The sequence below is a fragment of the Paroedura picta genome, chromosome 3 (genome assembly GCF_049243985.1).
Source record: "Paroedura picta isolate Pp20150507F chromosome 3, Ppicta_v3.0, whole genome shotgun sequence".
NCBI lineage: Eukaryota > Metazoa > Chordata > Lepidosauria > Squamata > Gekkonidae > Paroedura > Paroedura picta.
The window spans coordinates 89,616,867-89,644,294 of record NC_135371.1 but is presented as its reverse complement, the minus strand read 5'-3'; the positions used below and the strand labels follow the sequence as shown (position 1 = coordinate 89,644,294).

Genomic DNA, 27,428 nt, shown 5'->3' with positions numbered 1-27,428 from the left:
AAATCCTGTTGTAGTTTCCAATCTAGATGTGTACCTCTTCAATATTTTTTTCAGCTCTGCATACAACTGAGTCTGATATACTTTCCATTCTTCTTATCTTTATGTAGCATATTTGTAGGGGCCAAATGGTCATGTTTTGTTACTATTGTATGACAGCAGGAAACTTGTAAACATAAAAAAGCAGAATTATTTTCCAAACTTCTAAAACTGAAGGCATTTTTTCTGTCTTACAGAAATATTGTTATGATTGTGCAGTTTGTAAATGGCTCTGTCCTGTAGGCCTGACCTAAAGTGGCATGACCAGGGCAGGAGGATCAGAACCTATGACTAAAGAATGGAGATTTGGGGAGGGGGGCCTGGGGAGAGCAAACATTGAGGAGGTTAGGGAGCTCAAATCAGATTTGATGACATGGAATCTTCTATCTTTCTCCAGGAAACTGATATCTGTAATTTGGAAATCAGTTGTAATTCCAGGGGAACCCCAGGTTCTTCCTGGAGGTTGGCAAAGCTACTACCAGAAGGTTGAACAGAAAGCTTTCTTTAAAGACAGTGAACAGGCACAAAAGGAGATTCCTATACCATTGGAGGGGGGGGGGGGTCAGTCACTAGCGTCCTGAGACAGTGATGTCTCTTCCAGCACAACCAGAAGTTACATCACTGTTTCACTGGTGACATTTTAACATTCACTCAAAGTTCTATGGATAAACTGTAGAATGTTGGTCAAATGTTGGTGACAAAATAACATAATTTCTGACGTGACCAGAAGTGACGTCAGCATGTCAGGATACTACCCCTATAGCTGGAAGTGACTCAATACACCATAGGTGTATTTCAGTAAATCCCTGGTGAAAAGTCCTCCCAGGTGGTAAATCACTTGGACCCTGATCTGCAACATCATCTTTTATTGAAGTCTCACTGGATCCAATCCTTAATATGCTAACACAATTCTCCAGCTTTGCTCTTTATAAGATTAAGTCAGTTATAGTTGTACATAAAGGGAAGGCAAACATTTTACAAGTGATGGTTACTGGCATGCCAAAAGCAGGGCCGGATTTACATGAAAAGAAGCCCTAGGCTATTCCATTTATGTGGCCCTTTCACCGCCCATTTTTAAGTTTGTAAAATACATGAGAGATAATAAAATACATAATTACTGTGATATATATCAATATGTTAAATGAAACATGTGATTGGTACTAACCTTTATAAAAAATGTGGAATAGAGGCCCCTCTTGATCTGGAGGCCCTCGGCTGAAGCCTAGTTAGCCTATGGGAAAATCCGGCCCTGGCCAAAAGTCACTTCTAGGCTACCAGTATTTGGGGGGAGAGAAGTCCTGTATATTTGGCTTGCCAACTATTCCTTGAATGTGCAGTTTGTAGATGACTATAGTTTCAAAAATTAATCTAGAGGGGATTTTCCATGGTACCAGTGCCTTATATTTCTTTGTGAATTACTATTCTGGGATTGCCTCCTGATCAGAGTTATGCAAAGGCCAAGCAAGGAACACTGGATATATAGTTTGTGCTAACAAAAGCCCTTAATAAACCAATGGCTAAACTAAAAAATGTGCGTACTACATGATTTTCATTATGTTAAGTTTCATTTATAATATATCCAATAAATCTGCAGATCTTTGGCTTAAAGTTTTCTGCAGCATTCCTTGCAAAGTTGTTGTTTGTGTGTGTGTATATTTTGGGGTTGTTTGGTAATGACAAATTTAAAGGCACAAATCTAAATTTGGGGGGGTCTGTCTTTAGGTTTGTTTTGTAATTGGCCACTGGTCATATGATGAAGTTTCTGTACAATAAACAAATTCAACAGTATATTGTAAATCTTTAACCATTCCTGCGGTTAAATAAAGCCCTAAGGGCTATTGGGGAGCAGTTAGGGCGGGCTCTGTCCGTGATAAAAACTCAGAGGGGCGAATCAGGAGCCGCTAAGTGGCTCTCAAGGGCCAAGCGGCCAATGGGGAGGCGCGCAAAGTGCCTTCCTATTGGCCCCTCACCAGGACAGACCAAAATTCCATTCACCCAGCCCAGTCTGGCTGCCAGTCTGCTCCTGACCACCAAAGGGAGAGGAGGTCAGTAGGGCTGCCAAGGGGGGTGAGGACAGAGGCTTTTTGCCCCAAGGCTGTCCTAACTCTCATGTCCAACTGCAAATTGCCTCAGAACCCTGACAGAGCTGGCCGGAGGCTGCAGAGTGCTCCCCCTCCCCCCCTCCCTTCAGGCCTGCTGCGAAGGAGCCTCTGACAGGCCCTGACTGAGGGGAGGGAGGCATTTTCCTTCAGACAGTCTTCCTCTTAGGGTTGCCAGGTTCCCTGTGAGGCTCGCTACCCCACCTCCCTCATGGGGAGTCTGCTATGGGGAGAGAAGGGGAAGACGATTGGAAAATGCTTTGAGACACCTGAGGCCCGCTGGGTCACTGCGGCCCATTCCCAGTTCTCTCAGATCTCTCACAACCCCACATACCTCACAGGTTGACTATTGTGGAGAGACAAATGGAAAAGGTGTTTGTAAACCGTTTTGAGACTCCTTTCGGTAGTGAGCAATAGGGTACAAAAATCCGTTCTTCTAAGGAGCAACCATGAAAGAAGCATGTGGGCACATAACATTTTATTACCAGTGAAAAAATGGAAAAGAAGGAACAGGGTGGACACCTGTGTACTGTGACTACCCCATGTGTATTAGGGCAGAGGGACATTTCAGTGAATGTGGCCTAATTCCCACAGGAAGGGAAATGACGCAGAACTGGGAGAAATTGGTTGCCATGTAATCTTCCCCTAAGAAGAGTCTCCAGTCTGATTTTCCCTTCACATATCCGAAGACATGGCTCTGGAAAGCTCATCTGTAACCACTATGCCAAAATTCCCAAAGGTCAGTCCTCTCCCACAATCAACGAACAGTCCACACCACAGGTTCTTAACACCCATATCTCCACACCCATGCCCTCATTTGCCACCATGCCATCTCAACCTCCCACACAACACACACATTCAACCCCATGCCCTTACAGACTGGACAGCTCCTCCCCTTCCTCTTCTCACTGCCAAGCTTTAGCGCCCGTTGTATTCTCGGGTACAACGGGCTTTGTCCCTAGATATACAATAAAAGGAATTACGGAAATAGAGGTTTTAAAATAAACAGCAATAAAAGAGGCATATTATCAGTCATCACACTGGTCCAAGGAACAAACAGTTCTCAAGAAAACACTGTTGTCATGATGCAGAACTAACCACTTAAGTAAACAGTTTCGGTAATATTGGCCAGAACATTACCTTCTTGGTAAATAGTACAGTTATAATGCACTTCCTCTAAAACTGACAATTGCAGTATGCAAAGAGGGCCATCTTTCACAGTTCTCTACTCAACATAAACAGAATGAGAAACTGAAACAAATATTTATATTTTCCAGTCAGTAGGAGCCAATGACATTTGTCGTATTGTAGTCTCAACTATAAAAGGCTTTCCAACAGTAAAATTAGTTAGGTCCATTTACGAGTGGTGACCTCTAATCTAGAGAACTGGATTTGATGCCCCACTCCTCCCCATGCGGCCAGCTGGATGACCTTGGGCCAGTCACAGTTCTCTCAGTCTCAGCTACTTCACAGGGTATCTGCTGTGGAGAGAGGAAGGATAGGTGATTGTAAGCCACTTTGAGACACCTCTGAATGGGGTACAAAAAGCAGCTCTTCTTCTCATCTCCAGACTGCAGAGATCATTTCCCCTGGGGGGGAAATGGATGCTTGGAAGGGTAGACTCAACAACATTGTACCCCACTGAGTTTCCTATCATCTCCAGGTTCCATCTCCAAATATCCAGGAATTTCCCAACCTGGCAACCCTATCCCTCTCCCATCTCCCACTGGTGACTTGGCATCCCTAGCATACTTTAAGAGGGAAATGTTGCTGTTTTAGAAATTTTAGATTGCTTTGAATAGCAAAACCACAAACTGTTTTTAGAGTTTTCTGTTTACACTGTTGTGAATCTTGCTAAAAAAAAAAAGAACAGAAAATAATTACATAGGTAGATTTCAACTTTAGGCAATCACTGAATAAGAAAAAGGATCACAGGTAGCAAAACAAAGCACATTTTAGTAATTTCACTTGGATATAAAGATCTGACTGAATAATTAAGCAATATATACTTTCATTTAGGAGGTGAAACCTCTGTTTCATATTTTTTAAATAGTACAGGTATACTTAATGGGTTATGGATAAGTGGCAAGAGTATTTTAATATCCTGTCCTAGAAAAAAATTCAAGATTTACTTAGAAACAAAACTTCTAAATCTCAGATCTATAAGGACATTGCAGATTTCTTTTGAAAGAAGTGGTTTATCCTAGTAGCACATGCCCCGCAGTTTCAGGTGCCTGCACTGCTGTACGCGTAGGAGACCTTCACACTGTGATTGTTAGGGTGGGGGAGTCTTCATATGTGGCTTGTGCAAATGGAGAAGAGAACCGCAAGAAGGAAAAAAAAGGGTGATATATATGCTCTATTAGTAACTGATCATGCATATCAGTCATTGAACATGTGTGCAGGCCACTAGCCATATAAGCATTGAACAATGAGCATATATGTGAACCATAAGCCACATGAAGGTACCCTTCATATTGAGGCATTGTACTTGTGCATCCCATCTAGGTTTGAGAAATGTTTTCAGGAAAGTGAAGTCAGTTTTTTCCAAAGTTCCAGACTATCCCTGGGAGGGGAGTCCCATCAATACTTATGCAGCACAAGTAACAATGCCAGTTGTGCTCTCCTCAGCCCCTGCGAACCCTTAAACTGGCTGTGGGGCTATGTGCCCCACAGATCCTTAAGCCAGGGCTGTTGTAGACCCCAAAGTTGCAGAGACCAACAGTAAACCCAACATTTTGAAGCGTCACTTACTAATTGCTTGGCTTTTAATGTAACAGAATAAAGTCTGGAAACTCTTTTAAGTCTGAGAATAACAACCCAACATGTTAACACTGGTTCAAAAAATTGATTGTCAGTATGCTATTTTATTTCATTTATTTATATACTTCACTTCATCCACAATCACACCCCGCTTTAATATCTAATAGACCGATTATGCATGGGCTGGAATGCCCGTGACGGCAGCAACAGGGCTTTGGGGAAAATCCCTGAGTATGCATGACGTTGCCGCCATCCAAGGCCTGGCCTGACCGCGGGCCAGGATTCTTCCGTGGACCTGGATCCACCACGGGCACAGGTGAGGGCTAGGTTGGGCTAGCCCTGTGCATAATCGGAGGAGCCGGGCTTTTGGCAGCCGGGCTTTTGACAGCGTCCCTGCAGGGACGAGTCTTGCCTCTGCCAGCTCCGCAGCTCTGCAGAGCTGACAGAGGCATCCCCCCACACCCACCGTGGTGGGAGAGTAGCATGTTGCTCCCCACCGTCGTGCAGTGGAGGCCCTATGCCCCTGATCCCCCCTGCCGCCATTGCTGCTGCAGCGGGGCACTCCCAGTGCTCCCATCCCCATGTTATGTGCGTGGGGCCGTTGTATTGGTGTAACTAGCGTGCACCAGGGGAGCTGCTCCCCTGTGCATATGTGGGGAACGGCAGGGCTTTTTTCTCTGCCACAACAGAGCGTGGTCGCCACTGTGCATAATAGGTCATAGGGACTTAAAGTGCTCACAACACTGTTCTTTCCTCTTTTTTAACCTCACAATAATCCCATGAAGGAAGTTAGGGTGAAAGAGAGGGACTAGGCCATAGTTACCCAACAAGCATCAATGGCATGGTGCGGATTTGAACCTGCATCTTCCAGATATGCCTTTTCAAACATGACCATAGGGGAGTCCCTTAAATAATTTTAAGGCTTTGAGGAGCCCCGGAAATGATATTTCCCTTGGAGTTATGTGGGTTCTGCCCCCTACAATGTGCAGAAACCACAAAAGAATTCACTCATGCTTGGGAGGGGAGGAGGGGAGCAATGGAAGTGGCCGGTTCCCTAGCTTGTGACCAAATCCATTAAGACTGGATGAGAAAGATGGCAGACACCCTCCAGAGCCCCTGTGGACCCCTGGGAGTCCACAGACCCCTGTTTGGGAATCCCTGTTTCAGATCCTAGTCCAGTGCTGTAAAGAGGACACCACACTGCCTCTAAGTTAATACTTGGGCTATAACCAACCCAAGAATGTTTGTTTTCTTACCCTTATTCTTAAAATGTTTTTAATAGGAAAATACCAATCTACACAACCCTACCTAGAAATAGGGATGCCAATTCCCAGGTGACATCTGGGGATCCCCTGGTTTTACAGCTTATCTCCAGGTGACAGAGATAAGTTTCCCTGGAAAAAATGGTTGTTTTGGCTATGCACCCTGACTTCGTATGTTCCACTTCTAAATTCGCAATGCTTTAGCCTTAGAAGACCCTTAGAAGACCCGGCAACACTATCCTGAGATGTTTGTATAGGCACTCAGAGGTCCATTCTAATCTCCCCGTGTGTTTCCACTTCACAATCAAGGGAACTCTGGGTAATATGGCTTTAAGTTACTTTAGCATTAGTAGCTATAAAGAAAGAAAAGTCCAGCATTAGCAACTTCTTATATATTTTGAAAATAAAACCCACACATATTTCACAAACTAAATAAGTAGACCAGGGTTTCCTAACCAGGGTACTGAGGTACCATTTTGTAATGTGAAGGCCCCTTAATGGTACTGAAGCATGAGGGGATTCAAAATGGTGGCTGGGAAGAGCCCTCTTGCCATGTGCCTGCCATTTCTGGCTCCAAGCAAAGAAGAAAGAAAAAGGTTTTAATTTTTTTTTTAATCTAATGTTTCTTGGGCGGATTGACTCACCTCTTCCCAAAGTGGCCCATAATGGGCCTGGAGGGGGTGGGAAGAGGAGCGGCCCAAATTAAAAAATTCACCACCTGAGGCTCCTCTCATTTCTTTGGGAGGCATTTCTTTGGGGGTCTGGCCAGCTGACATAACTTATTTTTACTTTGAAACCTGAAAAATATTTCAGTGGTACCTCCATAGTCAAAAAGTTGAAAATGCTGAAGAAGATTTCCCCCCTCCCCATTACATATCTGCCATCCAGAAAAGGAAGCATTGTCTTTAGTTTTATATACAAGTGAAATCATGGCAGCAGTCGTACCATTCATGACCATCCCATTTGATCCGAAGAATAATCATTGTTTTATGCCAATAAAGGTTTATTATTGTTGTTATTGTTATTATTATTCTTAATATGATAGTTCACTATGGTCACCTATATATTGTTGTTGTTAGGTGTGAAGTTGTGTCTGACCCATTGCGACCCCATGGACAATGATCCTCCAGGCCTTCCTGTCCTCTACCATTCCTCGAAGTCCATTTAAGTTTGCACCAACTGCTTCAGTGACTCCATCCAGCCACCTCATTCTCTGTCGTCCCCTTCTTCTTTTGCCCTCAATCACCCCCAGCATTAGGCTCTTCTCCAGGGAGTCCTTCCTTCTCATGATGTGGTGAAAGTATTTGAGTGTCATCTTGAGGATCTGGCCTTCTAAGGAGCAGTCAGGGCTGATCTCCTCTGGGACTGACCGATTTCTTCGCCTTGCAGTCCAAGGACTCGCAAGAGTCTTCTCTAGCACCAGAATTCAAAAGCCTCAATTCTTTGACACTCAGCCTTTCTTATGGTCCAACTTTCACAGCCATACATTGCAACTGGGATGACCATAGCCTTGACTAGACACACTTTTGTTGGCAGGGTGATATCTCTGCTTTTTAGGATACTGTCTAGATTTGCCATAGCTTTCCTCCCCAGGAGCAAATGTCTTTTAATTTCTTTGCTGCAGTCCCCATCTACAGTGATCTTGGAGCCCAGGAAAATAAAATCTGTCACTACCTCCATTTCTTCCCCATCTATTTGCCAGGAATTGAGAGGGCTGGATGCCATGATCTTCGTTTTCTTGATGTTGACTTTCAAGTCAACTTTTACACTCTCCACCCGCATCAAAAGGCTCTTTAGTTCCTCTTCACTTTCTGCCATTAGAGTGGTATCATCTGCATTGAAGTTGTTGATATTTCTCCCTGCAATCTTGATCCCAATTTGTGACTCCTCTAATCCCGCCTTTCTCATGATGTGCTCCGCATACAAGTTAAATAGGCAAGGCGACAGTATACAGCCTTGCCGAACTCCTTTCACAATTTTGAACCAATCAGTGATTCTATGCCCGGTTCTCACTGTTGCTTCTTGACCTGCATATAAGTTTCTCAAGAGACAAATAAGATGCTCTGGTATTCCCATCTCTTTAAGAACTTGCCACAATTTGTTGTGCTCCACACAATCAAAGGCTTTAGCATAGTCAATGAAGCAGAAGTAAATGTTCTTCTGGAACTCCCTAGCTTTCTCCATGATCCAGCGTAAGTTGGCAATTTGATCTCTAGTTCCTCTGCCTCTTCGAAATCCTGCCTGTACTTCTGGAAGTTCTCGGTCCAAATATTGCTGGAGCCTAGCTTGTAGGATTTTGAGCATAACTTTGCTAGCATGAGAAATGAGTGTAATGGTGTGTTAGTTTGAACATTCTTTGGCATTGCCCTTCTTTAGGATTGGAATGTAAACCTATATATTATAAATAGATAAACACAGACATACAGACAGACAGACAGACAGATAGATAGATAGATATTCTTATTCTTAAGCTTTTACCTTCAAATTCAGAAGAAAGCTTCAAAGAGATGCAGGAACATTGGGTAGAGCAGTGATTCTCAACCTCCTAATGCCATGACCCTTTAATACATTCCCCCCAACTATAAAATTATGCAAGTGTTCTTTCACAGAAATTAAACCAAAACTGACCAATGGCATGAAGCTCCATTTTTCATGATTGTATATAAATTGGGATTTTTTCCCAGGGTTTCTCACTTCAGTTCTGCCCCTTGTCCCACAATGCCAATCTCGCTCATTTCCACTGCTCCAGACAGACAAATGCTCTATCTTAACGTACCCTGCAAGGCTGTAGTGTAGATGGCACTCCCCCTGGCCAAACTGCTTGCCCTACTGCGACCCCCAAAGGGGTCCCAACCCCCAGGTTGAGAACCACTGGGATAGAGGCTAAAGGCAGAGTGGTAAGGCAGCAGTCATGCAGTCTGAAGCTCTGACCATGAGGCTGGGAGTTCAATCCCAGCAGCCGGCTCAAGGTTGACTCAGCCTTCCATCCTACCGAGGTCGGTAAAATAAGTACCCAGCTTGCTGGGGGGTAAACGGTCATGACTGGGGAAGGCACTGGCAAACCACCCCGTATTGAGTCTGCCATGAAGACGCTGGTGGGCACCGGGGATACCTTTACCTTTTTATATTATATTTATATATTATATTTATATAAACATATATAATGCTCTCTGATTTGGTGTCTCACCAGATTAATGCCACAAAAAATTAGGAAGTTACAATACAGTACAGTTCTGCTAAAACAAAGCCATTGCAAAGCAGCAATGTGACTCTCTCTTAGCACAAAAGACTCAGCTTCTCTTCTATTGAAGAGAAGAGGTGGATGGTCCTACCTAGAACAAAATCCTCTGAGTTTCTCAAAGACTAGACTAAATTGGTTTCTTGGTACAGTCACAATTCCTGGGTTGCAATCAGGTGACTTTCCTGAGCATATGCCCAGGACCTTGCAGTGCGGAACGACCAGCCCTTCAGGGTAGGCCTGGACCAAATAACTAGCTGACTGTATTCGAACACTTTCTCTTTTCAGAAAGTTCACAAAAATTCTAGATTTGAGACCATTAGTACCTTAGGAACCAACAATATTTTTGGAGTATAAGCTTTTGGGAGTCAAAGCTCCCTCTGCCAGATACCACAGAAGTGCTAGTTTCTGTTGACATGCAATTTCTCCTTGGTGCACGTACAGCATCCACCTATGATTCAAGTTTCCTCATTTTTTGTAATTATTCTGGTGAGCTGAAGAGATTTTTGTAAAGCAAAGTGCTAGACATAACAAATCATGTTTTTGTTGCAATACACGTTGTGACTTCTGGCTACTTCTTTTCATGCAACTGATTTTATTTTAATCTCCAGGAGCCGCAGGTGTTATTCTGGGGCATCCTCTGGACACAGTAAAGGTAAAGAGTTTTAGGTGCTTGTGTTTGGGATGGGGGGAAGAGATTTGCTAAGCCTTCAGTTCACTGTGCATAAATGTTTGAGATATAATCCCTTGCTACAAATAAGAGAAATAATATAAAAGCTTTCTGCTGTGGGATAAATTTTGTCTTCATGATGAGCAAACTACAGGGAAAAATGAGAAATCAGTGGGATTAAAATGCACATTTAACTGACTATATGAGATTTATATGTATTTTCAAGAGATAGTACTTAAATATAAACTAGTGTATGCATGTGTATATAAGTGTGTGCCCACATGTGCACCAAGTGCAAGGGCTTGAAAGGGGAAATCTCATTGTCCTACTTCCTCTCCATCTTGCCTGCAGCATCTCCCCTTTCTTTCTGTCCCATCCACTAACCAGCCCCTTGTGGTTCCCCTTTCCTATTTTTAGCGTTTTGATTGCCAATGTCAATTGCCAAGACCTTGGAATGGAATCTTGCTATGATTCAGTGGCATTTTTTGTCTTAAAGATACAGACATTGTTGCTGGTTTTAGGATTTTTAAGCCTATAGTGTATTTTAAAAAACCATTTTATTATTGTCTGCAAATCTGGGTTTTCCTCCAGGCTTGTTGGAAAGGTCTCCCTATCTGTGCTCCGCCCCATTGTATAGATTTTGTTTTTGGTCCACACTCTATGAGATAGTTCACAAATAAATATGACAAGTCAAGCATAAGCTACATTCTTCGGGGATGGAAATCCAATCTATTCTGTTACTCCAGTTTCTCACTTTCCCTCCCATGTCCTTCCCTTTACTATCTAGCAGACATTTTCTCTGCCTACCAAGATGCCCAATCAGCTGGGTATCAAAGGGAATGGAGGAGAGTTGAAGTCCTCTATGCTTTCAGCCTTAAAGCCTCCTGCCACTGCCCTGCTAAAAGGAGCAGAATGGATTAGAAAGACAGTCCCAAAACAGCCATAGCCAGCAGCAGGCAAATATGGTATCAGAAGACTTTGAAACAGAAAGCATGAGATGCATTATCTACTTCATCTCTCCTCTGTTCCTTCCAATATCCAGGTAATTGATGGCGGTAAGTATTATAATTATCCACTGTGCCCCTCCCTCTTATTTTTCACCCCCTTCCTTCTCCCTCCAGTTTTCTGGCCATTCCTTTATTTGTCTTCTTCCTGCCTCATTTTCTGTGTTTCTTTCTGTGTTTCTCTCTTAGTGTTTAGAACTTTCTTTAGCCTTCTTTAGCCTACTGCGATCTTGCATCTTGATGATTGGCTTTTTTTTCACTGGAGTTCAGAGGTCTGTGGAATCGCAGATTTCACTTCTTGGAAGAGCTTTCAAAAAAACACTTTAATTTTTTAAGCTACTCAGACTTTTTTCCAAACCTATTGAATTTGCAGGGGAAATAACCCTTTTCTATACAAGGCACCCTTAAGCAGATTTTTTAAAAAATCTGTATTCTATGGCCATGTTCAAAATTAGATACACTGCTGGTATATATAGTAATTGAGCTCTGGCTCTCTAAAAATGAGCACAATTTAGACAATTTAAAGTACATGCAGTTCTTGCAAATGTTTAAAAGTGCATTTTATCACACTTATTCTTTATAAGACTTATTTTTTTCCCTCTGGCTTTCTGTATATAGTAAATTGTTCAACTAGCCTTCTGGAAGAGTGGCTCATAAATATATTTAATATCATTTTATTTAGGGCTATCTCTTTATCAGTGACATTTAGTTGAATTTAGGGTTGTATGTCTATTCCTGTGCCATTACCAGCCTAACATACAGGAATTAAACTCTATCATCATTCATCACCACACTTTACCTGCTTAATTTCAGTGTGTCAGACTGCTATTAAGGCACAGAAAGAGGACCAGTGAGAACCTAGCAACCCTAGCTGTACTTGACAGCAAGATACAGGGCAGAGGTAAGCTACAGCAGTCAGTGTGCTATGTGAGTAGAATAAAGTTAGTATGACTTTTCTGTGTCATTCGTACCATATGGCTCAGTTAGGATGGTCCATTATGTTAGACTTGAATCTGGAGGCTTATATCTGAGGGGGAAACTTCCAGATCAGAGTGATGCCAACTTGCCTTCCTCATTAGCTAGGAGTTTCACATTTCCAAAAAGGGCTTAATGAATGGTATACTGGTGATTTCCTCATAAGCAAGAGAAATTTCTCAAGCCCTGTAGCCAAGACTCACTCTCCATATGTCTTTTAGTGTCTATTAAATGTTAATGTCAGAAAACTATGTAATTTGCATCAGAAGAAATTCCACAAGTCTAACCTTGTTAGTTTTTTACAACATATATAATGAAAAGTCTTGAGGAACCTTCTACTTGTTTGGATCCATGGATCTGTGGACACATGGATTGAGAATCTTCATTTGCTCTCCTGCTTCCAGTTATTTAACCTGGGCTGGGGGGGGGGGGAATAAGGGAAAGATCTGTATTGGCACTGTCTTCCACCAGATCACTGGATCCAACACCATATATTTATTTTGAGGTAAATTTATTTTGGCATAAATCTGTGCAAGCCAAAACTCACTTCAATAGATTCAGACAGTGTTATATTCAGTTGGCAGAATGATTTAGAGCCAGGACTAAAAACAACAAAAAAATAAAAACCTGGAGGGGCGAGAACTATTACAAAGAGGGGCCAGAAGGCTGTTTTCCAGAAATATAGATTAAATTCCATTGCAAAGCACAAATAAGATCCAACAGAAGAGTAAATGAGCCACTGAGTGAGGGCAAAGTATGATGAATTTGACTATTGTACATATATCTGTAGAGATGATCAATTACCCTACCTCATACCCCATTGAGTCAAAATCTGATTGCAACACATCTGTCTATAACTTCCAACTCAACAGGTTCCCACTGGAATTTTATGTTCAGCAGAAGTAATGCAACCTATTATTTAATATTTAGGGAGGTCAAAATGTTTCCCTACTGGTTTCTGGTTGTTTCCATTTTTAATGTTGAATTTATCTGTCTGTTCTTGTGTGTAGAGGCGTTCCAGCATAGAAGGCAGAAGGAGGTTGCTGGCACATGATAAGCATATGTCATGTTAGATGACATGCCAGTGAATGACCCTACGCTTCAGTCACTTGATCCCCATCTGTGAAGACTATATGAACCTGTAAAGTCCAAGTGCTACTATTAGACTTATATATTGGAAGAAATAACATAGAACTGGTATTATCAGAGTAAAGAAAATACAAGAGTCACTGAGGAAGACTGTATTGGTTGAAAACGAAGCATAGTTCCTGGGGCTCGTTTTTACGCTTTGGTAAAGAACCAATGAGCTTTTGGCACATTGCCATCCTCGGGTTGTTTATATTGCTTGTCTGCTTCAGCGGATGGGTCTCTCTGGTTGTCATGGAGATTTAGGCCTCAATAAATTCATTAGTCTTTAAGATGCAGCATGATTTCTTATTATTTTGAATAAAAGTTATTTTTAAATTCAGAAGCTTTGTCCGTTTAGACTAAATACTTTCCTTAAAAACTTTCCCAAGTTGTTTTTAGGTTTCCAGTCATCTATAAGTGGGAGTGGTTCAGAATTACTTAAGCATGAAAAGGGTGTGAGCAGTCTTGAAAGATAAACCTTTAATAAGATGTTGGATAGGTGGAACTAGATAGATGAAGCAGATGTAGGTGGAATTTGAATAACAATCACTTATATGTATGCTAGCCACTAACAAATGTATAAATCAGTAGTGGCTAGCACTCATAGAAGTGGTGAATAGGAGAAAATATGCTAAAAATAACATTTCAGCCATCAAAATGGAAGATGGCATGCAGGCAGGAAGAAGGACACTTACACATTGATGACTTCAACATCAGCATGGGAAGCCCAGCATGGGAGAGAGGAGTCTGCACATGTGATCATCAGACCACAGAACCTTGACCACAGCAGCACCAGAGAGCCACACGTTTTCACCCCTGGGAACACGAGTTTCCCTTGTTGTTGGGTCCTAACCACAGAAGGTTTTCCAACCTGGCATGCCAGAGAGAGAGGCAAACCTCCTCTGGACCCACCCCAGGCCACCTGGGCCGGCAAGCTCCCAGCCTTCCTGTCCACATTGGCCTTGCTCACACCAAGCTGCCTCCTTAAGGAGGCTGCAGTCCTGTGGAGTTCAGTGCCCCCAATCGAATTCCCCCCCAAACAGGCTCCTTACCCATGCTGAAGCCGCCCTCCCAAAGTTGTGAGATTTCAACAACACTGTACTTTGGGCAACAGTAACATAATTCCAAGAACAAACCATAACCACCAAATTCAATAACAACCATAACTATATCAGAGTAGGTGGGTGGAAGCTGTTGAGCTTGACTGTCACCGGAGGGAAAGAGGGCTAGTGTAACACAGCCTGTGCCTTAAATAAGGTGTTGCAAGCCCACCACACACTCTTCCCTCCTCCCGTGCATGCCTGCATCCGTCTCCCCACCTCCCCTGGAATGAGGACGCAGAGCACCTTCTTCCCCGCCGTCCTGCCACCTTGTCAACGGTGGCACGGGGTAAGTGCCAGCCACTATTGCCATGTCACAAATATAAACACTGTGTTTTGAAAAATTCTCAGGTGATAGGAATTTGGCTTTCAAGGTATACCACCGGCCAGATCTTGTTTTCATTTTATAGTTACTTCTCTTTTTTTAACCATAGATGGAATTTTTCCATAGTGAAGTGACCATCTGCATGTAGTAGTCATCATCAAAGATCTGATTTAAATGGCAAATGATCTTTTTTGTCAATGGAGGATTTCAATACATAATGATTTTTTTTAATCTTATCACAACGTAGAATGATGCCCCAAAACACAATGTGGAAGGTATCCCTTAGAATTGAGGGCAGATTTGCCTAGGTTTCAGAGCTTTTATATTTTCTGATGCGCACTTCCATCATCGGCAGGATGTTAGAGAAAGCTGTAACCATTTCTGTGTTCCCTTGAACAGTATTGTTACTGTGTGCACTTGGAAGCCTTTAAAGCAAAAAGCAGCAAAGTACTGTGTTTGGTTGAATGCTCCCCTTTCCTGTGGTAGCTGTGCCAGGGCATTAATTGTGTTTGTGTATGGACAATTTGCTGTGCTGTTCATGAATTTTTCTGGAGTAAGAATAGGAGAAGTATGTGCCTTGCAATACTGGCAAACAGATGGCTTTGCCGTCCTTGCTGGTCGTGCGTGCTCTAAGCTGACAATAGCTCTTGTGAGAACATTTTTGCTACGTTTTCTACATTCGCATGAGCACTGCCAAGAAACAAGCAACGCATCTTTCAGTACTTAAAAGACAACTGTCAAGCTGGCACCTTCTTTGCTCTTGGCTCTGAATGCTGCTTTGGGAATAGCAACTAGGCTGCTTTGTTACCTTTCCAAATGATGTGTGTGGGGGAGGATGGGAGAGGTCTCAAACAGTGAATTCAGAGGCAGAGTAATTCAGCATTTGTAGATGATCCTTCACAAACATATCAAAAGAGCATCCTGAGGCATAAGAAGTGAGAATGGGGAAAGAGCTGGCTGGCCAAGAGGACTGAATGTGGGTAATGTTCCAGGACTTCCGGTCTCCCCTCCCACTAACATGTAAACCATGCTCAAAGAGTGCTCTGACTGTACAAAAATGTTGGCCTCAGAATACCAAGTGAGGGATCAGCCAGCATTGGGAACGAAGAAATGGATAGAATAGTCTACAGTATTGGGAAATATTTTTCAATTTTAATGTAACTCTAATGGACTGCTCAGTGGTTTATCCCTAGGGCAAAATTATGTAAGGTCCCATCATTCTTACGTTACAGTCACTTACTCCGACCCTCGGCTCTAGCTGCTTATGTGTGAACAACAAAAATGGCTTCTTTTAAAAATCCCAAATAATTAAGCAAGCAGATAATATACACCAGAAGTGAAAATGAGAGCTAAATTTTGCATACCACCCTGTAGCTTTTTTATATTTGCCATCAGCATGAAGTCCACTGAAATCATAAAATCGGATATATATTCTATAAAATTATTTCAAAGAAAAACAACTTTGTGTAGTAATTTCTCTCCGTAAATTCTCAAATTGTTTTTCCCTCAGAAGATTGGTTATTATGGCATTTTCCAGATTACCTTAATGTGCCATTTTCATTCCCCATTGTTACCATCTCCCCACCCCCACCTCCCTGCTTGTATCCAGACACTTTTGATAACATCCCTGTAATATCCTGGTATACTGTCCTCCACATCCCCAACCTTCTTTCCTAAACTACCTTTCCCCATATTTTCTTTTTCTATTGCAGAATGAATTCACAAGATCTCTTCTTGCTCAGAATTTAAACATTTTTTTCTGCTTCATGGATTGCTGCCCAAAAACCACCCAGAAAGAAAGGGTTTGGGCAGTGAACTTTCAAAATATTTTCATCTCTTTATATATATGAGTACCCAGCTTACTGCTGGGGGGTAAACGGTAATGACTGGGGAAGGCACTGGCAAACCACCCCGTATTGAGTCTGCCATGAAAACGCTAGAGGGCGTCACCCCAAGGGTCAGACCTGACTCGGTGCTTGCACAGGGGATACCTTTACCTTTACCTTTACCTTTACCTTTATATATATATATATATATATATATATATATATATATATATATATATATATATATATATATATACACACACACACATACACAAGTTTTTTTTTATTTTCATAAAGATAGAAATATAGGATGCAGTATGAGTTATTAATACAAAGAACAATAAAATCTAATCTTCATTTGAAAATGTATGACCCTACATTAACTACACAATGATATAAACTTTTGCCCAAAGCTTATAAACTTGTTCACGTTTGAGTCTAAGAGCCATCCACATTTCCACTACATTTAAGAAAAGAGGCCTATTTAGATATACAAAAGAGAAGTTGTTAATAATCAACTTACTTAAGAGATCGTAGACCTCACGTTAACTGCTTGACACAATCTAAGAGCTGTCCTGACAGATATTTCTAGGTTTAAGTTAGATGCTTAACATTAAACATTTCTTGTAGAACAGTATGAGTTTTGGCCCTGTATCAATACCCTAATGAAGAGAAAAGAAAGTAGGGCTTTGCCTTAAAGATGTACAAAAAAAAAAAATTACAAGAGGATTTCATAGCTTCTCCTTATCCTTAATACAGATACATCTACAAAACAATTTATACTTGACCCATTCTTAGAGCCATCCTAACAGGTATATTTTCAGATTTAAGTTGAGAGCTTAACATTAAACATTTTCTACAGATCAGTGTGAGCTTTGGCCCTATAGCAATACACTAATATAGAAAGAATAAGGGGGGGGGGGACCCCATTTTATATTTCCGGCACTAACGATTATATTACCTATATGCCTACAGAAGAAAAGAAACAAGAGAGAAGAACCACTGCTTCCCCTTTTTCATAAAAATAGAAATATAGAATACAGAATACAATATAAGTTATTAATACAGAGAATAGTAAAGTTTCCAGGTTTAGATTAAATGCTTAACATTAAACATAGAACAATATGAGCTTTCGGTCTTCTTAAGGGGGTCTCATATCGAGGCTTGCTACATCTTGTCGTCCCCGAATACTTATATTCTGTCCCATTGGCCTTTGGCGTAGAAAGTGCAGTTGTACTCTTTCCTGCAGAATATGCATCGATAAATCTTGAGGCCGTTGCACCTCCTGGACTCCAGTATCAATACAATTTTTTTCCCGAAGAGCTCCTTTAAATCAGTTACTTTCACTGCAGATCCATATATCTTTTGATTGATTTTTGTACACTGTTGCTTTGAAATGGCTGTATGTCTTTTTAAAAAGGGTGTCCTTATCTGGGCTGCAGAACTCCGACATCCCCTCTTCCATCTCCAGAATTTCAGATTTCTCTTCTACTGTTGGTTTTCCACCTTGTTTAAAGCTGTCATCAGCCACTGTTATTGATCCATCATTCCTGTTGGAGACTTCTTCCTTGCCATCTTGGATCTCCTTGAAAATATTTTTGAGCAATCCTTCTGTAAATACTTTCAAATCTTGGGTTTGTTTCTCTATTAGATGAGCCAATCTTTTTAACATAGACATGTTTTTGACTTGAAAATCAACAGCCAGCCTCAAACAATTTTACAAGTGGCCAGTAGAGGTCCTCTGTTTTATCCTCTGATGTTCCTGGCACAAGTATGTGATGTGTTGAAGTCAGTAAGGCAGAAATTCTCATGCTGGAACAGAATTCTCGTGAGATCTTCCCATTCACTCTCTTATCTCTTATCTCCGAAAACCAAAACAATTGCAGTAAGAGCTTTTGCCAATTAATTTGAATTGATTTGAGTCCTTCTTCTGCTTAGTTAGGAGAATTAGCCTGCCTCATAACGAGGTGGCTTCGGGCAGAGCAGAGTAAAAGGAGGGGGTAAACAAAGGGCTTTGATGCAGGAAGAGAGACGGAGAAAAAAAACCGAGAGATACTTGCAGTAAATGATGTTTTGGAATTCAGCCGATGTCCTCTCCTCAGTTCACAGCGTTCATTTGCAGTAAATCGTCGTGTAGGGTTGAAGCAGATGCTTTAAGATTAAAGAGAGAAAAGAAAGTCTGAGATAGAATATGGCAGTCGTCCTCTGGACCTGAAACACTGACAGCCTATACTCCAGGGAGATATACTCCCTAAAGGATTGGAGACGGCTCCAAGAACTTCCTGGGTAGAAAGATGAGGTGGGGTTTGTGTACCCCTCCTCTTTTCTGCCAATTGCTTCCACAATTGACCCCTGTCAGGCTTCAGAGATAGCAGAGCAGATGCCCTGCAACCCTCTCAGAACGACATCTTGGCCACACACCCCCCCCCCCAAAATATTTGCATCTCTTTTAATAAAAAAGAAGTCTCTGGCTGACCAGAAGGGTATTGCTTTCATCTCCATCAAGTTCGTCCATGTGATCTAACACAGGAAAATTGACTATCTGGTGAAAAGGCACACTTGGTTCCACAGCAGCGGCAACACTCTGGGTCGCCAGCGGTGTGTTGTGGCACAGCTGCATGCTCCACTACTTCCTGTGTCCCCACAGGGTAGCCACCCAACAGGTGCCAGCCAGCTAGCAGCTGGAGGCCATATATATGGGGCAAGTGAGGGGGTGGCAGAGAGGAGCAGTGCATGCGGATGGCATGGGCCTTGAAATGCTCCTCTATGTGGGTGAAGTCACACACACAGAAATTGAGCATGGGCCAAAGTTGCCAACTCTGGATTATGGCATCCTGGAGATTTGGGGGCTTGGAGAGGACAGGGTTTTGGAAGGGACATCTACAGGGTCCAATTCTCTAGAGGCCAACCCTCCACAACAGCCATTTTCTCATGGCTGTAATTTGGGGATATCTCCAGGCTGTACCTGGAGCTTGCCAGTCTACAAACAGTGAGAAATCCTTTTCATTTTTTGCACATGTCATGACATCCCCAAATGCAGTCTTCAGCCTCCAGTTTGAATTGGTGCAGTCCTTCCTGCCACCTCCTTTAAGTTTTGGGATACGCTTTTTGAGCATCCCAGCATGCAGGTGGGTCCTAAGAATCCTCTTGAATTACGTCTCATCTCCAGAGAACAGTGATCACATGACTCCTTACAGGTGGACTGTATGGCTTTATAACCCATTGAAGTTCCCCCTCCCCAACCCCACCATCTGCAAGCTCTACACCAAAATCACCAGGTTTTTCCCAATCTGGAGCTGGCAATCCTATTTCATGTCCGTACCCCCTAAATCTGTCTTAAAGGATACTATCTCCAGGGGAAATGTTGCCTGGAGATGTTATTCCAGGGGATCCCCAGATCCCACCTGGAGGGTGGCATCTGTAAACCTCAGTGAAGTACAATGCCACACAGTGCCCCCTCCAAAGGAAACATTTTTTCCCCAAGGGAACTGATCTCTGTTGCCTGGAGAGGAGCTGTCATTCTGGGACTTGTCTTGCTTCATTTCCCAGAAAGTGGAAGGGGCAACCAGGAGGTTGGCTGTTTTAGACTTGATTCTCACCAGTAGGGAAAAACTGGTTGATGAGGTAAAAGTTGTGGGTGTACTTAGTAGTAGTGACCATGTGATTTTAGACATACAGGCTGGACTTCAGGACAGCAAATTTTAACAAACTTAAAAGTTATGTTGGGTAGAATCTCATGGTTAGAAGGAGGTGGAAGTCCAAGAAGGCTGGGAGTTTCTCAAAAATGAAATACTGAAGGGACAAGCTCAGACAATTCCCTTGAGAAGGAAAACTGGGAGGAATCTAAAGAAACCAGGGTTGCTCCATAAACAGCTTTCAAAAGAACTGAGTAATAAAAAATACTCATTTAAGAAATGGAAGGAGGACCTTATAACCAAGGAGGAATCTAAACAAATAACCAATACTTGTAGGGAAAGTGTTGGAAAAGATAAAGCTTAGTATGAGATTAGGTTCGCAAAAAATGCTAAAAACAACAAAAAAAGGTTCTTTAGTTATATTCAAAATAAGAAAAAGAATAGGGACGTGGTAGAACCATTGCGGGGATAAAAAAAAAGTGGCATTGTAACAGGTGATGTAGAGAGGGCTGAACTGCTCATTTCCTCCTTCTCAGTCTTCTCTTGTGAGGGAAATCATGCTCAATGTGGCAAAATAATTTAATGTGATGAGGGATGGGAATTGTGGCCTAGAATCACTGTAGGGGTAATCTATAAGCAACTAGTTTCTTTAAATGAAACCAGATCCTGTTACTCAGATGAATTGCATCCAAGGGTACTAAAAGAACTTGTGGATGTAATTTCTGAATCTCTGTCCATTATTTTTTACAATTCTTGGAGAACAGGTGAAGTGTCAGATGATTGGAGGCAGGCAAATGTTGTCCCCATCTTCAAGAAGGGGGAAAAGAATGATCTGGATAACTACTGAAAGGTGGCAAAATTTTAGAACAAATCACCAAACAGTGAGTCCTTGAGCAGCTAGAGCGGATAGCTGTAATTACTAAGATTCAGCAAGGCTTTCTCAAAAGCAAGTCATGTCAGACTAACCTTATCTCTTTTCTTCTTTTTTTTGAGAAAGTTACTTCCTTGCTAGATCAGAGGAATGCTGTGGTTATAGTTTACCTTGATTTCTGTAAGGCTTTTGGTAAGGTTCCACATGATATATTTATTGGCAAGTTGGTAAAATGAGATATGGATCCTATTACTGTTAGGTGGATCGAGAACTGGTTGACAGATTGCACCCAAAGGGTGCTTGGAAATGGTTCATCATCATCTTGGAGAGGAGTGACAAGTGGAATGCCTCAGGGATGAGCCCTGTGTTTATAAATGATTTGGATGAAGGAATAGAGGAGGTCCTTATTAAATTTGTAGATGACACTAAACTGGGAGGAGTAGCAAACACACCATAAGACAGAATCAGAATGCAGGATAAACTTGACAGGCTAGAAAAATGGGCTAAAATGAATAAAATGAATTTCAATTGTGATAAATGCAACGTTCTGCATTTAGGTAGGAAAAATCATATACATCACTATAGGATGGGTGAAACTTGTCTTGTCAGTAGTAAATCTTAAAAGGACCTGTGACTCTTAGTAGGTCATGAGCATGAGTCAGTGGTGTGAATCAGTGGTTAAAAAGGCAAACAGGATTTGGGGCTGTACAAAAATAAGTATAGTGTCCAGATCATGGAAGGTGATGTTACCGCTTTACTCTGTTCTGGTTAGACCTCACTTTTAGTACTGTAGTACTGTGTTCAGTTTTGGGCAAGACAAATGAAGAAAGATGTAGACAAACTGGACCATGTCCAGAGGAGGACTACGAAGATGGTGAGGGATTTGGAGACCAAGTTGTATAAGGAAAGGAGCTTGGTCTGTTTCACCTGGAGAGAAGATAACTAAGAGGTGATATGATAACCATCTTCAATTAGTTGAAGGGCTGTCATATATTTGATGGAGAGCCAGTTTGGTGTAGTGGTTAGGAGTGCAGACTTCTAATCTGGCATGCCAGGTTCAATTCTGTGCTCCCCATATGCAGCCAGCTGGGTGACCTTGGGCTCACCACAGCACTGATAAAACTGTTCTGACCGAGCAGTGATATCAGCGCTCTCTCAACCTTACCCACCTCACAGGGTGTCTGTTGTGGGGAGAGGAATGGGAAGGCGACTGTAAGCTGCTTTGAGCCTCCTTCGGGTAGGGAAAAGTGGCATATAAGAACCAACTCTTCTTCTTCTTCTTCATGGAGCAGAGTTGTTTTCTATTGCCCCAGAAGGTTGGACTAGAACCAATGGGTTGAAATAACTTCAAAATAATTTTTGGCTAAACACTCGAAAGAAGTTCCTAATGGTTAGAGTGGTTCCTCAGTGGAACATGTTTCCTCAGGAAGTGGTGGGTTCTTCTCCTTTGGAAGTTTTTAAACAGAGCTAGATAGTCACCTGACAGAAATGCTGATTTTATGAATTTAGGCAGATAGTGAGTGGGTGGGCAGGAAGGGATGTTTGTCTCTTGTGGCCCTTTCTTGCATACCCAGGAAATTGCTGATCGCCATTGTAGGATGGTGGGTGAATTTCCTTTAGGCCAGTCTGGATTCTGGAGATTTTTGACATGGGGATCACTGGGGCATGACATTTATACAACTCTATGATTCTATATTTCTAGAGAAAGACCATATTCAGAAAAATCTCTCAAAATTCACAAGCTTTGGTGCACTACTACATGCCACAGCAGTATAGGGTAATTCCCTGTGGTGTATAAAGCAATTTCATCTATCACTATTTTTGTTTAAGCATACAAGGAACTGGAAATATGAAAAATAAAATGCTTAACGATCTGGAGAATATAATAGTCAATAATAAATTGTATTAGCTATATCTTTACACTGACAATCAGCATTGAGGATTATTATTTTTCACATTTCAAAGCACGTTGGCAGTTGAGAATTTAATTATGATTGTGTGGGTAGATCTGTTCTGGCAGTCCAAAACATTCCTGGATAGATGCATGATTTATTTTTTGCTGTGCTGCTTGGGTTTTTTTTTTTTTTTGGCTTGGAACAAAGCAAGAATTATAATCAAATAAAAGTGTGCATTGTTGGCACATCCTAAGCTTTGGTTCAATTGTAAACACTATAATTAGAAACAATAAATTTCATTATTATTTTCTTCAGACTCGCTTACAAGCTGGACAAGGCTATGGAAGTACATTTAACTGTGTCCTCACTGTATACAGAAATGAAACTGTAAGTGTATCATCTTGTCTAAAAGATGCTGATAAACAGAAAAAGAGAACACTGAAAATCAAATACAACAGAAATATTTTTGGTGAATATAGCCTTTCAATTCCTAGCACTGTGGAAAGGATTAGTAGATAGCTTTCAATTGGATTAAGGAGTCTGCTGAATCAGTAGTAAGGTTGCCAAATACCCCAGTAGAGGTCTCCCACCTCCAGGTCCTAATCCCCAGCTACCAATTATCCGGCCAGTGTGGGAACTTCTTAGAAGAAAGAGGAAGGACTAGGTGTCACACAAGAAGTGATGTCATCATGCCAGCAACTTACAGCCAATTTGGTATTTGGGCAAAAATTCTATGGCTGAAGTCCATTTTGACATAGAGATTTTGCCCAAGTACCAGAGTTTTGCCCAAAAGCTGCTGGCATGTTGACATCACTTCTAGTATGATGTTGGCAGTGTGGCCTGGGCCTTTCTCTTTCTCCTGGTAAGTCCACCCCCCCTCCCCAATCCTCTGCTGGTTGCCAGGAGGGACCTGGCAACCCTATTAATTACAACTTGGAGGGATTTTAAAGATTATTTCAAAACGCCAAAATAAAAATGATTAAAGGGGAATCAGCAGGGAAATTAGCTCATCTGGATGAGAAATTAATTCATACTAGGGATGCCAGACCTGGGGATTCAATGGAATTACAGCTTATCTCCAGAATCCAGAGATCAGTCCCCTGGAGAAAATGGATGCTTTGGAGAGTGGACTCTATGGCATTGTCCATGTCCCTATCGTCCCTATCCTCTCCAGTTCCACTACCAAATATCCAGGTGTTTCCCAACCTGGATCTGGCAACCCTACTCCCCCATCCCCCACTGGTGTCAGGAGGACTTGGCAACCCTAGTTCTGACCCATTTTCATTCTACATTTCTTATAGAGCAATACAGATACATGGCATATAAAATGTAAAGTGTAAGTTATAGGTATGGTGTTTCATTTCCTTACTTGTGTGGCACTTTTGAGGAAACCAGGAACCATACAAGGAAAGGAAAACAGGAAAGGGCCGAAATGCCTTTTGGGATAGTCAACCTCATGCTCATCATTAGGAAGGGACTAGAGCATCAGGGTGAGTTTAGCTATAGAGAATAGTGACTTGTATCTCTAGCATCAAGAAGGTAGCCAGGTTGGTCTGAAGCAGCAAAACAAATTCAGAGTCCAGTGACACCTTGAAGACCAACAAATTTTTATTCAAGGTCTGAGCTTTCATGTGTACACACAATAAAAATGTAAATGTAACTATGACACTCTCTTTCTCTCTCTCTCCTGCCTGCCTGCCTGCCTGCCTGCCTGCCTGCCTATCTATCTATCTATCTATCTATCTATCTATCTATCTATCTATCTATCTATCTATCTATCTATCTATCTATCTATCTATCTATCTATCTATCTATCTATCTATCTATCTATCTATCTATCTATCTATCTATTGTATATATATTCTATATTCTATCTGTATTCTGTACAGAGACAGTCAAATATTCTACTTTAAAGTGGATTTTGCCCCTGGCAGTTTCCCTGCTTGAGAAGACAGGCAGGAGGCAAAAGTGCAAGATCTCAGCTAACTGCTATCAGCAATTTACTATCTATTTGCCCATTATTCTCTTCATGTAGACATTGACATTTTTATTGTGGCCAAATGTTTTCCATGCAATTCATTTTCAAGTGAATACAAACAAACCCAAATAGGTTTTTTCCTATTCATCTCTAGAATCTATTAACCATTTTCATTATGCTGTATGTTAATTTACTCTCACACTCTACCTATAAGTTTAAACTGATTACTTTCATTCTGTGATGTTGTAACTGAGGAAGTGTGCGTGTACACGAAAGCTGAATAAACCTTTGGTGGTCTTAACGTTGCCACTGGACTCTAAATTTGTTCTATCTATAGCATATATAGGTGAGAAAACTGCTGATAGTCAAGATTTTTGTTTAAATGGAAAGCAAATTAAAATTTGTCCAGTGGCAAACTAAATTGTGCACTCCAAACACGTATTTTTTTAAAGTTAAGAATTACAACGTAATTGTACTATATATTTACCCATTCTATGAGCAAAAAACTGAAAAACCAGTTTGCTGAAGAATCAGTTGATGTATTATACCGGGCAAAAATTTAAAGGGGAAATGATGAGTTGGATATCTGAATGTGTGCCATGTTCTAGTCTAGGTTTCAATGATTTCTTCAGAGCATTCAAGTCTATTTTTATTTACCACTGTTTAATTTCATTTGTAGGCTGCTGGATTCTTCAAGGGAATGTCATTCCCACTGGTTAGCATTGCTATCTACAACTCAGTGGTGTTTGGTGTCTTCAGCAATACCCAGAGGTTCATTAGCCAACATCGTTATGGGAATATTAACAGTCCTCCAGCCCTCATGGACTTAGCATTAGCAAGCATGGCAGCAGGGACTGTGTCAGTAGGAATTGGTGGTCCAGTTGATCTAGTAAAGATACGGCTACAGATGCAAACTCAATCTTTTCTGGAAGGTAAATAGTCAAAGTTTTGAAAAATTATTTCTCCATATTTTGTAGTGTGCATGATTTAACAGCATATATGAAGAATATCCTATAAGGGGCATTGGAGGAGATGTGTAGTTAGCATATTTAGACTAGGAATGTCCACTTTATATTTCTGGTAAGACATCCGGCCCTCTCAATTCCTGGAAAATAGATGGGGAAGAAATTGAGGTAGTGACAGATTTTATTTTCCTGGGCTCCAAGATCACTGCAGATGTGGACTGCAGCAAAGAAATTAAAAGACGCTTGCTCCTGGGGAGGAAAGCTATGGCAAATCTAGACAGCATCCTAAAAAGCAGAGACATCACCCTGCAAACAAAAGTGCGTCTAGTCAAGGCTATGGTCTTCCCAGTTGCAATGTATGGCTGTGAAAGTTGGACCATAAGGAAGGCCAAGTGTCAAAGAATTGAGGTGAATGCTTTTGCAAGTCCCTTGGACTGCAAGGCGAACAAACCAGTTAGGACTCCCTGGAGAAGAGCCTAATGCTGGGAGTGATTGAGGGCAAAAGATGAAGGGAATGACAGAGAATGAGGTGGCTGGATGGAGTCACTGAAGCAGTAGGTGCAAATTTAAATGGACTCCGGGGAATGGTAGAGGACAGGAAGGCCTGGAGGATCATTGTCCATGGGGTCGCGATGGGTCGGACATGACTTCGCACCTAAAAACAACAACGAAGGCCTTTGAGGAGGAGCGTGTCTCATGGCATAAGTGCTACTCAGTGCTTAACACCCACGCAGGGTGGCTGCTCTGCCCCTGAGTGCTGGCTCCTTTAACGGGCTTGCCTGTCTGTCCAACCACCAATCACCTTCTGCCCTCACCCTCACCATCCCCTCCTCCTTCCACTTCCCTCCGAGGCTTGGAGGCTGCAGATCCCTGCTGCATGACAGCTGCCCCTGCTGGTGATTTCCCTGGTGAGTTCCAGTCTGCAGCCTTTCCAGGTCCCCAATCTAGCACCCGTTGTATTCCTGAATACAACGGGCTTGGCCCCTAGTTTCCAAATACAGTATTTGCTGGAGTATAAGACTACTTTTCCCCCCTGAAAAATATGCCTCCAAGTGGGGGGGTCGTCCTATACACCTTCAGTTGGGATAGACATATCTGCCCATAGTGGCCTCCTGATGCCCGCCCACCTCATTCTACATACCATCCAGTATCGCGTAGTATCCAGCATGGCCGCGGTGGGTCATCAGCATGGCTGTGGCGAGCATCAGCAGCAAGATAGGGGTGCCAGCCTTTTCGGTGTGACCAGCCCGTTCTACTCAGCCAGAAGCAGCAGCGCTCTGGCCCGCCCCTTGTCTACGCAGAGGTCACACTTGCGCACCAGTGCCGGTCACAGGGAGATGCAGGGGCGGGCCGGAGGCGCTGCGGTCGCGCTACGGCCATACAATGGTGACAATGACAGGTACTGTAATGTAATGTAACAAACTCTATATTTTGAGTGGAAATGTTGGGGGGTCGTCTTATACGCCCAGTCATCTTATACGCCTCCTATCTCCTCCTGTGTCCCAATTAGCCCAACTGGAGACTCAGTTTGAGAACACATCCTCCCTGTTTGCCTTCAGATGAAGAACAGTTAGTCAATTAGACTGGTAGGACTCTTATGTCTCCTCTCTCTCTTTACAAAGTTCTTTCAGTTCTCAATAAATCTATTTACTCTTTAA

The 27,428-nt window shown here is 42.1% G+C and overlaps 1 protein-coding gene across 5 annotated transcripts in view; it reads left to right on the top strand.

The window, feature by feature from the left end:
• SLC25A48 (solute carrier family 25 member 48) overlaps positions 1-27,428 on the top strand; it is a 51,680-nt gene that overhangs the window by 12,142 nt on the left and 12,110 nt on the right. For 4 of the 5 annotated variants that reach the window (XM_077326780.1, XM_077326779.1, XM_077326778.1 and 1 more), the window contains exons 2-4: positions 10,010-10,053; positions 23,143-23,214; positions 25,485-25,737. In XM_077326780.1, the coding sequence (XP_077182895.1) occupies positions 10,010-10,053; positions 23,143-23,214; positions 25,485-25,737 (369 nt within the window). The remainder of the gene's footprint in view (positions 1-10,009; positions 10,054-23,142; positions 23,215-25,484; positions 25,738-27,428) is intronic. The other variant, XM_077326781.1, reaches the window with a different exon arrangement.